Source organism: Eptesicus fuscus, chromosome 25 (assembly GCF_027574615.1).
Source record: "Eptesicus fuscus isolate TK198812 chromosome 25, DD_ASM_mEF_20220401, whole genome shotgun sequence".
Taxonomy (NCBI): Eukaryota; Metazoa; Chordata; class Mammalia; order Chiroptera; family Vespertilionidae; genus Eptesicus; species Eptesicus fuscus.
In genome coordinates, this window is record NC_072497.1 from 596013 (window position 1) to 613574 (window position 17562).

The following is a 17562-nucleotide window of genomic DNA, read 5'->3' on the forward strand; positions in this document are numbered from 1 at the left end:
ACACACACACACCGGCATGGCACATGCCAGGCCACACACATACACACCGGCAACGCACACACACCAGCAACGCACACGCCAGGTCAAATACACACACACACCGGCAACGCACACGCCAGGCCACACACACACACCAGCAACGCACACGCCAGGCCACACACACACACACACACACCAGCAATGCACACGCCAGGCCACACACACACACACACACACACACACCAGCAACGCACACGCCAGGCCACAAGCACACGGAAGGAGCAGGCAGCTGCAGTTGACGGAGAAGGAAACGTAGCCCTCAGGGCCCATAAGGCCACGCTCAGCTGCTCCGGAAACAAGGGCAGCGCCTGGGCCAGCGGAGATGCTTCACCCCGACACAGCAGCAGCTGAGCCACAGCCCCCGCCAGGGCAGCGCTCGCAGCCGAGTCTGTCTGCCCGACCCCGGGAGTGTGAGAACCACGTCTTCTCGGGTCTGAGGACGGTCAGGGACCTTCTGAATATAAAACCCTCAGTGGAAGAAACCAGAGCTTTAGCGAGGAGCTCAGTGTTCTGTCACCAGCTAACTAACGACACGCGTGGCTCACGCCTCGCTGTTCTCTTCGGAAGGAAATGAGAAAATCCTTTAGGGATACGAAGCCTGCGGTCATAGCCCAGAACAGCAGGCTCTGGGCCCACTCACATTTCCATCAACAGCGGCCACAGAAACACACAGACAGGATCATAACTCAGACCGAGAAAAAGAAACCACGACTGAACAGGTCACCAGCTTTGCTCGTTACGTCAGTCAATACCACACGCAGGAAACGGGCATGGACTCCCCCCTCCCCCCCGCATGCTGTCATGGCCTCGGCATCGCGGTACCATTTGCTGAAGTCGATCTGCAGAGAGTGGTCGACCGTGAGGTCCGTTGGGCAGGCAGGGTGGACTTTCTTGGGGTCCCCGCCCAGCGTCTTCACCGCCTCCCGCATCGCAGCGAGGTCCACCATGGCCGGGATGCCACTGAAAGCAGAAAGGGCACACTGCAGCGCTAGCTGTCCTTCACAGGGGCTCACGGTGTGAGACGCACTTACTCGTTTCTGTATGTAAAAAGGAGCCCTTTTGCCCTAACCGGTCTGGCTCAGTGGATAGAGTGTCGGCCTGTGGACTGAAGGGTCCCGGGTTCGATTCCGGCCAAGGGCACATGCCTCAGTTGCGGGCTCGATCCCCAGTAGGGGGCGTGCAGGAGGCAGCCAATCAGTGATTCTCTCATCATTGATGCTTCTATCTCTTTCTCCCTTCCTCTCTGAAATCAATAAAAATACATTTTAAAAAAATAAAATGAAATAAAAAGGACCCCTTTTAATCTGCATTCGTGCTTGACAATGGACTTGCTATCCAGAGCTGGAAGCTCCCTGGTTAATGATTAACGTGAGATGCTATCTGAGACCGTGAGAGCTCAGAGGTGGACGTTCAGACATAGAGAACCTCGGGGAACGGCTGATGGCATTCCTCCTCCTGCCTTCCATGTTACGCGACCCCCGCCTTCTCCCGGGCCCAGGCCCTCCCAGCCCAGTGCCTTCTCGCTGGCCCTCGGTTACTCAGCAGACACGTGCACATTCCCGCCGCCAGGCAACCAGCACTGAGCAAAGGCCTGCGGGGGCCAGGCCCAACGGGACGGTCCTGCCCTCAAGAACTCAGCGGGAAGACGAAGCAGTGGCCCCCGGGAAGCAGCACCCACAGGCCGGGCAGTGCAGGAAACCCCGTCCGCCTGGGGCTGAGGGCATGCGCTCTGCCAGCTAACCCCTGCCCTTCTCTGACATCGTCTAAAGGCACCTCTTCTAGCGACAGATCCCTGACCCCAGGGCAGGCGAGGCCCTTCAAGAGGACGTGGGCTCTGACTCTAGTGTGAGGGGGGCCAGCGGGTCTACACGGACGGGATCACAGACGAAGGGAGCAGGAGGCAGGGGCAAGCCTAGATCTGCCCCGGAGCCAACGGGAGTCAGTCCGGTGGGAAAGGCCTGGAAGGAAGGGGCGGGGCAGGCTGTCAGTGCGAGGTGAAGTCTGAGAGCCTGAGCTGGTGAGATGACAGGGACGCAGCTAAACAAAAGTGGTTTTGGAATAAAGAACACGAGAAACAAGCGCCTAATTTTTAAAGAATTGCTTCAGTTTAGAAAGGGCAATTTTTAAAAAAATATACTTTTTATTGGTTTCAGAGAGGGAAGGAGAGAGAGAGAGAGAGAAACATCAATGAGGAGAGAGAATCATGGATCGGCTTCCTCCTGCACGCCCCACACTGGGGATCGAGCCCACAACCTGGGCATGTGCCCTTGACCAAAATCAAACCCAAGACCCTTCAGTCCACAGGCTGACGCTCTATCCACTGAGCAACACCGGCTAGGGCTAGAAAGGGCAATTTAAAAAAATGTATAAACTAATATTCAAAGTTAGAGCCAGGGACTTTTACAGAAGACGCGCTCTGCAGCGCTCGGGAAGCAGCGGCCACTCACGTGAAGTCCTGGAGGAGGACACGGGCCGGGAAGAAGGGCACCTCCACATGGCTCTGCGTGGCTCGCCAGTCCAGGATGTTCATGACGTCCTCCTTCTTCAGCAAAAAGCCGTCACAGTTCCGCACAGCCGCCTCCAACAGCACCCGGACGGAGTACGGCAGAGCGTCTGATTCGAGAGACAATGTTCAGAAAGGCTTAACGAGGTATTATAAAGACTCAAATAACAGAGTTAAAGGTACAGGCGCACTGCCCGGCCGGTGTGGCTCAGTGGCTGAGAGGCGTCCCATGCACCAAGAGGTCACAGTTCGATTCCCGGGCAGGGCACATGCCTGGGTTGCGGGCTGGGTCACCAGTAGGGGGCGTGCAGGAGGCAGCCCGTTGATATTTCTCTCATTGATGTTTCCATCTCCCTCTCCCCTTCTCTCTCTAAAATGAATAAAAACATTTTTTTAAAAAGACACAGGTAAATATTTTCTCAATTTAGAAGTATTTTAGTCTAGTAAACACAGAACAAAGCACATTCCTGCGCACCAGGACTTGTCAGTCGGAGGCCCCACAGGTAAGCAGGCCCCGAAAAAGCAGAGACAAGACCTTCACACACGCGTGCTGACTTGGGCACGTGAGACTGGTGAGTGCACATTAACGTCCAGGGAAGACAAAGAGAAATGGAAAACCACAGAAAATGGGAATTAAGTACAATAACAAAGACAGTCCTTTAAGACAAATTATGGGTTAAACTGTGTACAAGTCTGTAATAGGTTTAAAAGGTTCCCGTCAAAAATGGCTCAAGTTTATAAGTGAACCAGGGTCTTAGATGAGTAAATCCACTTCCTGAAAACCATCTTCCGTTCTCGGTGACTGGGGTTCGAGCACCCCAGAATCGGGTTCAACATTAACGTTTTCACCCGTGCTAACTCGCACAGCAGGAGAGGCTGCCCCGGGGCGGGCTGAGGGGCAGAAGTAACCACACGGGGGCGCCGCGCAGCTGTCTGAAGGCAGGAAGCCGGGCGCCCCCTGATGGGGCGTGGTCGCGGGGACAGACCTCACAGCACATCACCTTTTCGGCAAGAGAGGGAGTCTACCAAGTACAACACACGGTGACACAGCAGTACGTACGTTCAATGTGTTATTATTTAACGTCGGGAAGGACAGGCTGGAATCTTAGCACCTACTGTGCGCGGTCTGGCTGCACCTCCCTCCCGGCAGGACACGCACGAAGGACAAACACAGCACTGACCGGATGCTGTAATTCTGACATTGTCACGTACACCGGGAGGGGCAGAAGTAGGTTCACAGTTGTGAGAGGCGAAGGACAGCTTATTCGTGTATTGTTACGTGTCCATTACCGCTATTTCCCACGGGAACTGCTGCCCCACGTGTGTAACGAGGAGAAGGCGCTTCTGTTATAGGCCTGGAACCAAGGCTGTCAGGTGTGAGGACGGTAAGCGCACAATCAGAGGCCCGTTAACAACACAGAACACTGGCATCCAGGTGGAATCCTGGCTACAAACGTACGGTTTATTTATCTTTCCCAAAAACACGTGCTTCCTCGCTGTTCAGCGAGAACGCCTGCAACAAGGACAGTCCACTAGTCACAACCCTGACGCCCCAGCCTGCTTCGACAGCTCCCCTTTGGGGGACGCGCAGGGAGGACGCGCCCTGAACGAGCCCGGACCACCTCGCGTCAGAGACCAAATGGGTGGCCCGAGGCTGATGGGGACACTGACGACCGATGAGCGTCAGGATGAACAGTGACAGCCACCCTGACTGTGTCACGTCTGTGAACAGCCCTGTGCTCAGAACCACCCTGACCCCTGCATCGACCCTGGAAGCGGCTGAGCACTCAGCCCCTGAAGCTGACAGCGGGGGGCGACCCTTCATCCCGTCTCCCCGAGTCCGGCCACGAGCAGTTAAGAGCACGTTCCCCGTCTGGGTCCGGCCACGAGCAGTTAAGAGCACGTTCCCCGTCTGGGTCTGGGTCCGGCCACGAGCAGTTAAGAGCACGTTCCCCGTCGGGACGGTCACAGCTACTAATGCAGAAGGATGAGTAGAGACCTCACGAGGCCGGGGGAGTCCTGGACCGGGACCCAGGGAAGCGGGGGCAGGGAGGGGGGCTGGAACCAGCAGGTGACCCATGAACGGGCCTCCAAAGGCGGGCCAGGCTGCTGACCCCACCCAGGGGGCGCCCTGACGTGGGGTGCCGTGGACACCCACGCCTCTGATGGAGCAGGCAGCACACCTACCCACTACGCGCGTTCCTGCGACAACAAGCGCACCGGAACGGATCACACACCCGCTCCGCCGGCCGCACAGGGACAGGGCGGCAGCGAAGGAAACCACGGAGCAGCAATCCACAGACCCAGGACGGGGAGTCCCCCCCCCCACCCCACAGAGCAGCAATCCACAGACCCAGGACGGGGAGTCCCCCCCCCCCCCACCCCACGGAGCAGCAATCCACAGACCCAGGAGGGGGAGACCCCCCCCCCCCACAGAGCAGCAATCCCATAGACCCAGGATGGGGAGCCCCCCCCCACCCCACGGAGCAGCAATCCACAGACCCAGGACCAGGGCCGCCACCCCCCCCCCCACCACACGAGCAGCAATCCACAGACCCAGGACGGGGAGCGGGGCCCCCCCACGGATGGCAGGGAAAGGGCAGGAGGGAGACAGAGCAGCCAAATGCCGGGCTCGTGTCTGGGTACGTCAGCACTCCAGCTGTAGAAATGTGAGTGTGGACGGGTCCGTACCTGTGAAGGAGTCACTGTTAACTTCACTAGGTACGGTCAAGGCACTGAGATGATGGGTGTTTTTAAAACGCTTTCAAACACCAGAAATGCAGTCTGCCCATAAGGCTCAGTGGGTGAGTGGCGACCTATGAGCCAGGAGGTCCCGGTTCGATTCCGGTCAGGGCACAGGCCTGGGTTGCGGGTTCGATCCCCGGTAGGGGGTGTGCAGGAGGCCAAACAGGTATGCTGGGCAGCAGCGCCGGGGAGTGGAGGGGCCAGCAGGACAGAAAGGCGACGGAACCAAGCGGGGCTGGAGATGGAGGGGCTGGGGAGGGAGGAGGGGCTGGGGACAGAGGGGCTGGGCATGGAGGGGCTGGGCAACAAGGGGACAGCCCCTTCCAGTTTTAGGTGACAGTTCCAACCTGAAGGCGTGGCTCCTGGAGGAGCCGTCCTATCAGGCAGGTGAAGGAGCACAGGGCCCAGGACAACCAGGCCCCAGGGCCCAGGCCCGTCCAGATGGGGCGCTGCCAGAAGGAACCGGACTGACAGATCACCTGACTACCCCGGAGGGGGAGGGGTCGTTCTTTCAGAGGTGAATTACTGTAAGGGCACAGAAACGAAGCCAAAGAAAAGAGACAGCCACTAATCCCAGGAAAAGCACAAAGCTGTGAGGAGATGCAGCTGCGAGTACGCCCTCTAACAGCACAAGCACCGATGCCGCCTTCACCACAATCACGGGACTGGACCAAAGAGGCGCACAGCGTCTCTGCGAGAGAGAAGACAAACACAAACCCTCACACTCCACGGAAGAAAGCGTTGTCAGAAACGGGAGACTCAAGTAATATCTGGCCAGTGTGGCTCAGTGGACAGAGCGTCAGCCTGTGAACGGAAGGGCCCTGGGTTAGATTCCAGTCAAGGGCACAGGCCTGGGTTGTGGGCTCCATGCCCAGTGTAGGGCATGCAGGAGTGGTTTTACTCCATCCTGAAGAATAACTAAACATTAAGTTAAAAAGCAATCATGAGGCTGGTGGTCAGGGCACGGCATAGCGCTCAGTTGTTCCGGCCACTTGGGCTTTTATATATGTAGACTAGATGCCCGTTGCACGAAGATTCGTGCAATAGACCTTCCTTCACCTGGCTGCCGGCACCAGTTTTCCTCCGGCCCCGGGGACCCAGGCCTTGGCTCTGGCCTCCCGCTGGCCCGATCGGTCCCCCCTCAGCACCGGCCTGCTCGGTACCCCCTCAACGGCAGCTGATCGGCCGCCCCAAGTGCCGCTGCCCGTGCCTCCCACCAGCCTGATCAGTCCCCCCTCAGCGGCACTCTCGAGTCCCACCAGCCCGATCTGTCCCGCTCAGCCGTGGCTGATCAGGGAGGAGCAGGTGGCGGGACTTGCGCGATGGGGGGCGGGGCAGCGCGTGGGGGTCGCCATCTTTGCTGGGTTAATTTGCATAGCACCCTGATTGGCTGTGGGCAAAGCAAAGGTACGGTCAATTAGCATATTACTCTTTTATTAGGTAGGGTAAATCAAATGGATCAAAAACTAAATACGAAAGCGCAAGCTGTAATTAGATGAAAACAAACATAATCTCCGTGACTTCGGATTAGGAAATGACTTCTTTGATAGGGCACTAAAAGCTCAGACAAGAAAAAAATAAACTGCAACCATGAGGAAGGCGAGTCACAGACGGGAACAGGTGTCTGTGTTCAGACGCACTCACTCACCGTGCCTCAAGGCCTCACTGCCGCAGGGAAAGAGGCCAATCCTCAGAACCTCTCCTCAAACAGGAAGGAGAGAGTGGTCCTTCTCTCTGTGCCGCGCCAGGGCACAAGCAGCCTCACCCAGGTGTGGCCATGGCCCGTGGCAGAGGCAGCGTGCGATGCTCAGCTGGGTGTAAGCATCCTCACGCTGGGCAGCCTAGCCCGGCCCTCAGTGCCCACAGCACCCGCTGGCCCGCGCCCCCTGCCGCCCAGCACCCCAGGCCACACAGCCCACGTCTGTGATCTAGAGGTGGAGCCGCACCTTCTGCCGAGGTCGGAGCTCCTTCTGAGCGCGTCTCCGCCAACCCCACGCACGGCACCCCTCACCTCTCACAAGGACGGTCCCCTTACCTGCAGGGTCGCGGGCCAGGACCCCTGGGGATGCCAGAAGCGGCAGACAGCACCTAACCTGGGAAGGACTGTTTTTCCCAGTCCATACACACCTGGTAAAGGCTAACTGATAAGCTGGGCAATTTCAGAGAGGGGATTCCTTCTAACCACAGCTTAGCAGCCTCGACATACAACGGCTTTCTGAAGTCCAAAACGTTCGCTTGTCACATAAAGGAAGCACCTTAAGGCTTCTTTCTGGCACGTCCACACTGCCAGCACCACCGCCCTGCGCTTTGGGACTGGGATAGAAGGTGACGGCGACATCAGCACCAAGACACTCCGCCGATGGCCGGGACGGCTGCGCAGCGGCGAGCAGACACCAAATATTCATGTTCCGGGAGGAACGGAGCGCACAGCCTGAAACTCGGGACTGATTATTTCTGGACCGCGCTCATGGGGGGGGGAGGGGAATGGGACGGGACGGGACAGGGATGGGGGACTGCTGTCCTCTCTCATCAGTTAGTATTGATGTTAAACTTCCCTGCTGGAGCCTGTGACCAGCCGCGCCTGCTACCGGAGGCCCTGTCCTTGCATTTCCCACCCGTGTCCCCGTTACTAACTACCGTGCTGCTTCAGCACAGGAGGCTGCCTGAGCCACCGGGCATCTCCACCCGGAGCACCCACCAATGCTGGCTGACCGGGCTGACGCGATCCGTGCCGGGAGAGAGCGGGCTGGATTCACCCGCCCCCCACCCAGGAATCTCTGGGATCCCAAGAATCCGGAAAGCTAATCCTGTCACGTCAGATAACAAGCCGGCCCCTGGGAACAGGACGAGCCGGTGACTGGAAGCTGGAGCAGGAGGACGGTGGTATCCCACTTCTGAAACGGCTGATAGCAGGCGCTCTGGTCAGGTGCTGAGGGAGGAAGATCCCGCAGATCCTGCAGGTGCGGGCCTCTAGAGGCTGCGCTGCCACCGCCCCGGGGACTGGGGGGGGGGGGGTACGCGTGAGGCAGGTCCAGCCGGCCCCCAGGGTGCAGACCTAGCTCGTCAAGACCAAGGCTGCTACTGAGGCTGGCAACGCGCGCCGCTCAGGGCAGAGGTCACAGCCGCCGGCCTGATGACCGGTTTCCTTGCTCTGCGCTGCGTTTTGACATTTATGTAAAATTTAACCGCCGACCCTGGAAATCCAGGAACCTCTCACGAGGACATTCCACAGCACCTCCATCCCTCCTGCTGGACGAGCAGCCTGGCCTCGCCTGCAGTTCCCACAGGGCCGGCTCCAGTGTGCGGTGCCGTGTCCCCGTGGACACGGCCTGTGCCCGACAGCAGGTCCTCCGAACAGAGGCTCCGTCAGGCTTGTCCAGGGTCCCCTCCACCCTGGCGGGGACGGCACCGCAGTGGCCCCTGGCCAGGGGGTCAGAGCTGACCTCGCAGGAGGAACGCAGTCCACAACCAATGAACACAGCTCTGGTACCGCCCTGCCCAACCCGGGAACGTGGTCCTGAGGGGAAAGCTGGTCTAATCGCAGAAGGTGTGACTTTAGGCAAATTCCTCAGGCTCCTGGACGCAATGCCTCCTCTCTACAAAGTGGAGACAAGACCGCCTTCCCTGCCCATCAGAGAGAAGGGAGTGAGACAGGCAGACGATGGTCAAGCGTTCTGTGGAAATCCCCGTCGATGAGAAACCTCCCACGGCGACAGCAGCAGTAACGGGCTGGTAAGCCGACGCCAGGTCAACCAAACGAGACAGGAACGCCCCAGCCGGGAGGCTGGAAGCGCTCGCTCTCGGCCCAGGCCCAGGAGCAGCAGCGCTAGAGCAGCGACAGGCAAACCTCAGAAGCTGCTCAAGGCCAGGGGCCTGGAGAAAAGGCACCGGAGGAGCCCTGGCCGGTGGCTCGGTGCTGAGAGTGCCAAGTCACACAACTAAGGGTCTCGAGTTCCATTCCTGGTCAAGGTTCACTTCCTGGGTTGCAGGTTCGATCCCCAACCCAAGTCAGGGCAGGTTAGGGGGGCAACCAATCAATCGATGGGTCTCCCTCACAAAACAAGACCCTGGGTGAGCTCGTACCACGTCTGAGCGCTTGTCTCCAACCAGTCCCGGGCGGAGCGGCACTGATTTCCAGTTAAGAACCAGCCCTTTTTCATCTATGGCCCCGGAGAGCGACGAAGGAGGCAGAAGAGCAAACAGAGTCCTGCTTAGGGTCCTTCTTTCGCTCACGGACAGACAGAAGGAACAAGAAGAGCCTCTGTCGCTGGTGAAGGTGCAGACACTCCTCCTTCCCTGGCAGCAGACGGCGGCCTGTGCGCCCAGGGCTGTCCCACTGCTCCACGGAGTGCAGTCCTGGGTCCACGGCCCTGAAGCAAGACCGAGCCCTTGGAGGCCAAGGACCAACGCCGGTGAGAAGACACACGGGGGCACTGGCTCCCTCACTCAGGGACCTGCCATCAGCACAGACCAGACCAGAAAGGTGTCCTGAGCGGCCACGGGGCTGAGCCGCCCCAGGGGCTGAGCCGCCCCAGGGCCACGTGCGAACTCACAGGCAGAGGCTTGTCCGCAGTGGAGCAGAGGGAGCAGAGAGGTGGGAATCTGAAACCCGAGAGAAAAAAGAGCTTCCTCGATTCTGGCCCCGCCCACTTTCTTAAGATGCAGCCACGTTGCCCTGGCCGGGAGCTTTGTGCCCCACAATGCACCTTTCTTCCCTTGACCCAGCGGGCGTCTGTTCCTTACCACCAAAGGCCTAACCTAGAACGGAAACGGTCCCCAGAAGCAGAGGTGCCACAGGCCCTGGGACACAGTGTGGAGGCTGGCGAGTGCATGGCGGTGCGCGGAGCAGACTCGGCGGGTAAAGGCCATCCTGGCCACGTGGTGGACTGTGTGTCAACATCCCAGCAAACGACCTCACGCCCACCCGACTCACAGGCCTCTCCAGGCCCACGGGGGAGACAAGATCAGGAAAGTCGGACTCGCAACCATGTCCCAGCCCGACACCTGGCCAGCCCAGCCACAGCAGGTGACACGTGGGTGGACAAGTCCGCAGAGGGACTTCCTGAACGGGCTGGTGGCTATGCTGAGCGCTACCCACAAAGAATTAGGGCTGCAGACAGAAGCCTGGAGACAGCGTCAAAGATCCGGGACGAAGAGCCAGGCAGCCTGTGACGAGCTGAGCAGACTCCGGCTGAGAAGTGCGGGCTCCCACGAGGCTGGGCTGCTGTCTGCCTGTCCTGGGATGTCAGCAAACAGCACTTCTGCCTTGAGCGCTGAGCTAAGTGAGTTTTTGTTCCTTATATTCAAGAGTCAAGACTGGAACAGAGGATGTCCAGCGAAAGTACAAAAAGAGAAGCATTTGTGGAGGGTGGAGAGAACACCACACTTTCAACCCAACCATCCTATGTAATAAGAGAGAAACATGTAAATTGACCGTACCTCCACTACACTCACCAGCCAATCAGGAGTGAGTATGCAAATTAACCCAACAAAGCTGGCAGTTTAATTTGCATACACAGGCACCCAGAGTGGAGCGGCTTGGGGAACTTGGGTCCCCAAGCCACCAGACAGAGAGCAGAGAGGGAGAGCTGGCGGCATGGAGGACTTGGCAGAGTGGGAGGCCGTGGGCCGGAGACAGAGCAGGAAGGGAATACCAAGAATGCGGGGGAACACCAGGAATGCTGGGAATCGTAGTTCTGGTGGCAGACAGAGCTCCTAGACCTGTGGTTGGCAAACTGCGGCTCGCGAGCCACATGCGGCTCTTTGGCCCCTTGAGTGTGGCTCTTCCACAAAATACCACTTGCGGGCGCGCACGTACAGTGCGATTGAAACTTCGTGGCCCATGCGGAGAAGTCGGTTTTTGGCCTGGGCGAGTCTATTTTGAAGAAGTGGCGTTAGAACACTCAAGGGGCCAAAGAGCCGCGGTTTGTGGCTCTCGATCTGCGGTTTGTGGCCCTCAAGCCGCGGTTTGCTGACCACGTTCCTAGACACTATAACAAAGTGAGTCTGGAGCAAGTGACTGTTGCGGTGGGGGATGGAGGGCAAGCAAAGGTGAGAGACATAGTCAGAGTGTCGAGGAAAAATTAAAGGGAAGATATCCTAAAACTTCCAAGAAATCACCAATGAAGCAAAGAAAAAAAAAAAAGCCTCTATTATTCCATGAGCAACAAACCAAACTGGGTTGGGGTCTCAGACAATTCGCTCATATGATTGCAAAGACAGACAGAAACTCCCGGATTGGAGAGGGCTCCCAGATTGGAGAGGGTGCAGGTCGGGCTGAGGGACTCCCCGCCCCCACCACCGCTGTGCACGAATCTTCATGCACCGGACCCCTAGTTCTATATAATAAGCTTGCATCAAAACTCACACATCACACATGCACAGCAGCTTTACTTATAAACAGGAAGAAGTTGCCAACAACTTTCAGTTTGGGAAAGCCAAGTCCTGCCTCTATGAAGGACCACCCAGTCCTGTGGTTAAAGAAACAGGCAGAAAAGGAAAAAAGAAAGGGTGAGCAACAATGGAAACGAAGAGGGGGTGCTAAAGGCTGCTGAGCAGCGGCTGCAAGGTTCACGGCGCAGGCCAGCCTCCCATCCCCCACGCTCCCCAGGCCGCGCAGTGCTGACTGCCCTGTGACCGTCCAACATCAACTCAAGTCCCCGTTCCTTCGGGAAGGAGCCAGGCTCTGACAATGGAGAGAGACATATCTTCCAATTCAAAGATCTCCTGAAGAGAACCCGGCAGAACCTCCGAGGCTGCAGTCAGCGCACGGGAACGCCCGGCAGCCCATCACGGTGGTGAGCTGTTTGCTTGTGAATGGCAACGGATTCTAAGACAAGGACCTTCTAGGACATTGCAATCTCCCCATCAGGTATGAGATAACACTGCTGGTGGCAATCTAGAATATGCAAGTCCCTCCATATCTACAGATAAAGCCCGGGCCCGTGTGCTCAATGGTGCGAGCCCTGAAGGTTGGATTCCTGGTCAAGGGCACGTACCTGGGCTGTGGGTTTGTCCCCCACCCCTGGTCGGGGCGCGTGCGGGAGGCAACCAATCAATGTGTCTCTCTCGCATCGATGCTTCCCCTCTCTCTCTCACACAAAAGCAATCTTCTTGATTAAATAATGCAAGAGGGAAAAAAAGACAAGGTAAAGAAAAGCTCTCTCCAAAACTGATGTCAATATATTTCACATTCACCTTTCCAAGTAGTTTTTACTAAAAAGTGTGACAATAATCATCCCTCTTCCCAACACGTCTTCCCTTCATTCATTGGACTGGTAGAGAAAGCCATTCCACTCTCACTAAAGCCAAGACTTCCATCCAGTACCCTGGGGGTCAACCAGGTTCGCGCTTCTGAAACCTCAGTGAAAGACTGGACCCTGATCACGTGCCTGCAAAGGTCTGGCAGAGTGTTGGTGCACAGGCCGGCAAACCATGGCCAGTCCCGGAGCAAAACTCAAATCCGTGAGCCTGCTGACTCCCATTCAAAGGACGGGCAACAAAGAATTATGGGCATTATTCACTAGAAAAACTAAAATATACAATGAATAGCTGTAGAATATTACCAGTCAGGCTTTTTAAAATTGTATTAGTAGTTTACACGGGTTAAAAAAAAAAAAATCATTGATTAACGTAGATTTTTAAATGAGAAGTTAAAGCATGGGCTTACATCTTTCTCAAACAAAAGTGGTCCCAAAAGTTTTAAAAACATTAGAGCTATGTGTAGTTGTACCTTTTACAACACGGTGGGAAAAGATTTATATTACTTAAAAAATATATTTTTATTGATTTCAGAGAGGAAGGGTGAAGGGAGAGAGAGATAGAAACATCAATGATGAGAAAGAACTATTGACCGGCTGCCTCCTGCACGCCCCCACAACCCAGGCATGTGCCCTTGACTGGAATCGAACCTGGGACCCTTCAGTCCGCAGGCTGACACTCTATTCACTGAGCCAAACCAGCTAGGGCTACTTTTTTTTTTCCAGCTCAGGTTGACAAACACATATTTATTTATTTATTTTTAAATATTTTTATTGATTTCAGAGAGGAAAGGAGAGGCTTAGAGAGAAAGAAACATCAATGATGAGAGAATTATTGGTCGGCTGCCTCCTGCACGCCCCCCACTGGGGACCAAGCCCGCAAACTAGGCATGTGCCCTTAGCTGGAATCGAACCCGGGACCCTTCAGTCCGCAGGCCGATGCTCTATCCACTGAGCCAAACTGGCGAGAGTGACAAAGTGACAAACGCATTTTTATTAGAAACGAAAGGAGCCCCAGAAAAATGAAGCAACATTACCATACTTGGTGCCTCCAAGTTTAGATACATTGAAGAACTTCTTGCGTGAACTGTCATTTAATGTTTCAATAAGGTACTCAAAGGTGTATCCTGAAAAAATAAAATAAAATATATGTTAATTAGACACAATTACAAAGTATCTTACTCAGAGGCAAAACATCTGGGAATCCATGTGACCCAATAGAATCTTCTGCAATAACAATGCTGTATTTATGCCCTGTGCAATGAGCCACAGGTGGCTACTGAGCTCCTGAAATGTGGCTACGGCCACTGGCGAACTCAAACTTTTTATTTTAATTCATCTATACTAATAAAAAGGTAATACGCTAATTAGACCGGGAGACCTTCCAGACATCCTTCTGGACAAAGCCATGGTGGAAGGGCCGAGGCAGAGGCAGTTAGGGGCGATCAGGCCAGGAGGGGAGGCCAGTTGGGGGTGATCAAGGCCAGGGGGGAGGAGGAGGGCAGTTGGGGGGGAGCAGGCCTGCAGGCGGAGTGGTTAGGGGCAATCAGGCAGGCTAGCGGTTAGGAGCCAGCGTCCCGGATTGCAAGAGGGATGTCCGACTGCCGGTTTAGGCCCAATCCCTGTGGGGTCCCAGATTGGAGAGGGTGCAGGCCGGGCTGAGAGACAACCCCCCCCCCCATCCCCCATGCACGAATTTCGTGCACCGGGCCACTAGTTTAAATTTAAAAAGTCGCATGCAGCTGTTGTCCACTGTATTGGACAGTCCATCTCTCAACCCTGATTCTTATCAAGTAAAAACTGGTAACAGAATTAAGTGCTGAAGTATGATAACAAAGAACACCTGGAAAGGGACAATGAGAGTGACTTCAATGATGTAGAGGCATGTTTGGGGAAGACACGTCCTGAATATTTCGTAAGGACAGGCAGCAATTTGAGAACGCCACAATTATGATACACGGATTGACTTTTCTAAAAAAAATAAAAAAAAAGGGCCCTAGCCGGTTTGGTCAAGTGGATAGAGCCTCCGCCTGCAGACTGAAGGGTCCCGGGTTCTATTCTGGTCAAAGGCACATGCCCAGGTTGGGGGCTTGATCCCCAGTAGGGGGCGTGCAGGAGGCAGCCGATCCATGGTTCTATCTCATCATGGATGTTTCTCTCTCCCCTCTTCCTTCCTCTCTGAAATCAATTAAGAATATATCAAAAAAGAATCAAAGGACAAGATTATGACAATGAATTCAACAACATGGATAAAATCAAAATCAAACCCAACCCAACCCAAGAAAGACCCCAACAGGCCTGGAGGGTGAATGCAAAAGTGTTAACAAATCCTCCCGGTAAATGGGCCGATCCTCCCTAAATGAGGACGCGTTCTTCCGGGTTTTGCACGAATTGAGACTGAACCACGAAGGCTGGGACCTCGGGGGTCCGCACGTCCTCGGGGAGGGGCGGGAGGCGGCCTCGAGGGAAGGCACAATGGACTCCCGGCGGCGGGTGCGCAGCCCCCTCCTCGGCCTGGCCGGGCCCTCGGTCCGAGGAGGAGACCAGCCCGGCCCGCTGGCAGAGCCGTCCGAACCTCACGGACCCGACGGAGCGGGGACCGCGAGGTGCAGGCCCAACGCTGCAGTGCGTGGCCCGGGGGCCTGGCCCACCGACGCCCGGCCTTGACCGCCTCCCACTCCGCTTCCAGGGACTAGGAAGCCGGAAGGGGCCGGAAGCGGGCCCCTTAACGGGACTATGAGCCGGCGGGACCCGGGCGCGAGTGGGCCCGGTGCGGTCTGGGCCCCGCAGGGAGGCCTCGGGGAGCGACCCGAGCCCGAGGCCCGCACGCTGGCCGGGCGACTCCAGACGAAAAACACCGGGACCCGGCGCCGGACCGCGCGCTCGCAGCTGCCCGACGCCAGGCGGCGAACGGCACTGACCTGCACTTGGGGCGTCCATCGCCGGAGACCATATTAGCCCGCGGGGACGGGCCACGGGGAAGGAGGGGAGGCCGGGAGGGGAAGGGGAGAAGGCGGCCGAGCGGCCAGGAGGAAGGAAGGGCGCAGTCTCGTCCAAACACCGCGAGAGCAGCAGCCCAGCCGGCCCGAATCCGCGCTCGCGAGATTTGCTGCGCAGTTCTCGCGATATCTCCAGACGGAGGAAACAAAGGAAGAGGCGGGGCGGGGCGAGAGGGAGGCGTGTCCTCGCGCGATCTCCAGCCGGGAGGCTCGGTCGCGGGCGTGTCCGGCGTGGCCGGTTTCGCGGCCCGTTACTTAGTGCGGCCCCACGTGTCCCGTTAGGGCTGTGAGCTCCGCTGGGTGTGCGGGGCGGGGCGGACGGAAGTTCGCGTCCTCCCCGGGGATGGATGGCCCGGGTTCGCCTGTGCGGCGTGGCATCCACCTGCGCGCCCACCGGGGCGCTCAGTTCGCCGCACGGAGCGCGCTACGTGCGCCGCTACAACCGGTGCGTCTCCGCCGCCTGCTCCCTCCCTCCTCCCGGGGGGCGGGTCCCCGGGCTCCGACTCCGCCCCTCCGCGGGATCCCCGCTCCCCCCGTCTTATCTCCCGTTGGCAGCTGCCCCTGCGGTGCTCGCCGGGCCAAGGCCACCCTCCCCTCCCCGCACACGCCCGCCTCCCTCCACCCGCGTCCTTCCTCTCGCTCCGTCCCCTTGTTTGTTTTTAAATTATTTTTAAAATACATTTTTATTGATTTCAGAGAGGAAGGGAGAGGGGAAGGGAGGGAGAAACATCCATGATGAGAATCATGGATCAGCCGCCTCCTGCACGCCCCCGACTGGCGGTCAAACCCGCGACCTGGGCATGTGCCCTGACCCGGAATCCAACCCGTGACCTCTTGGTTCCTGGGTCGAAGCTCAACCGCTGAGCTACATCTGGCTGGGCTTTTAAATATTTCTTATTGATTTCAGAGAGTAAGGGAGAAGGAAAGAGAGAGAGAGAGAGTGACTGAGCGTCGACCTAGGAACCAGGAGGTCACGGTTCGATTCCCGATCAGGGCACCTGCCCGTGTTGCGGGCTAGATCCCCCGAGTGGGGCGTGCAGGAGGCAGCCGATGCATGATGCTCGCTCATCATGGATGTTTCTCCCTCTCTCCCTCTCCCTTCCTCTCTGAGATCAATAAGTATACATTTAAAAAATAGGCCTGACCGGTGTGGCTCAGTGGATAGAGCGTCGGCCTGCGGACTGAAGGGTCCCAGGTTCGATTCCGGTCAAGGGCATGTACGTTGGTTGCGGGCACATCCCCAGTGGGGGGTGTGCAGGAGGCAGCTGATGGATGTTTCTAACTCTCTATCCCTCTCCTTTCCTCTCTGTCAAAAAAAAAAATCAAAATATATTTTAAAAAATAATAACAACCACCGCCATCCCTCCGCAGCTCCCCGGCTCCCGAGAAGCTGAGACACCAATGAATGGGAAACGCGTTAAGTACAGTTTGCTGAATCGTTCACCAGAGGGCGTTTAGCGATAACGGGATCCTTGGCCAGAACTGGCTTGTATTTGCAGAGTGTTTTCTCCTCTTCCTCTCATCCCAAGTGCCCCAGGCACCTTGCACCCCCTGCCCCAGGCCGGAGCGGGCAGGTGGCCACTCCCCCTGATCCCACTTTTATTTAAAATATATTTTTATTGCCCTGGCCAGTTTGGCTCAATGGATGGAGCGTCCGCCTGCGGACTGAAGGGTCCCAGGTTGGGTTCCGATCAAGAGCACATACCTGGGTTGCAGGCTCCATCCCCAGTAGGGGGCGTGCAGGAGGCAGCCAATCCATGATTCTCTCTCATCATCACTGATGTTTCCATCTCTCTCTCCCTCTCCCTTGCTCTTTGAAATCAATAAAAATATATTTAAAAATATATATATATGGCCCTAACAGGTTTGGCTCAGTGGATAGAGTGTCGCCCTGCGGACTGAAGGGTCCCGGGTTCGATTCTGGTCAAGGGCATGTACCTTGGTTGCGGCCACATCCCCAGTAGGTAGGTGTGCAGGAGGCAGCTGATCGATGTTTCTCTCATCGATGTTTCTAACT

The 17562-nt window shown here is 56.8% G+C and overlaps 1 protein-coding gene across 2 annotated transcripts in view; it reads right to left on the reverse strand.

Annotated features, from left to right (window-relative positions):
• IREB2 (iron responsive element binding protein 2) overlaps positions 1-15592 on the reverse strand; it is a 41927-nt gene extending 26335 nt beyond the window's left edge. For both annotated transcript variants that reach the window (XM_008160773.3, XM_028137945.2), the window contains exons 1-4: positions 15468-15592; positions 13584-13673; positions 2487-2652; positions 862-999 (exon numbers count right to left, since the gene is read on the reverse strand). In XM_008160773.3, the coding sequence (XP_008158995.2) occupies positions 862-999; positions 2487-2652; positions 13584-13673; positions 15468-15486 (413 nt within the window). In that variant the 5' untranslated portion in view covers positions 15487-15592. The remainder of the gene's footprint in view (positions 1-861; positions 1000-2486; positions 2653-13583; positions 13674-15467) is intronic.
• Between the last annotated feature and the right edge of the window lie 1970 nt (positions 15593-17562).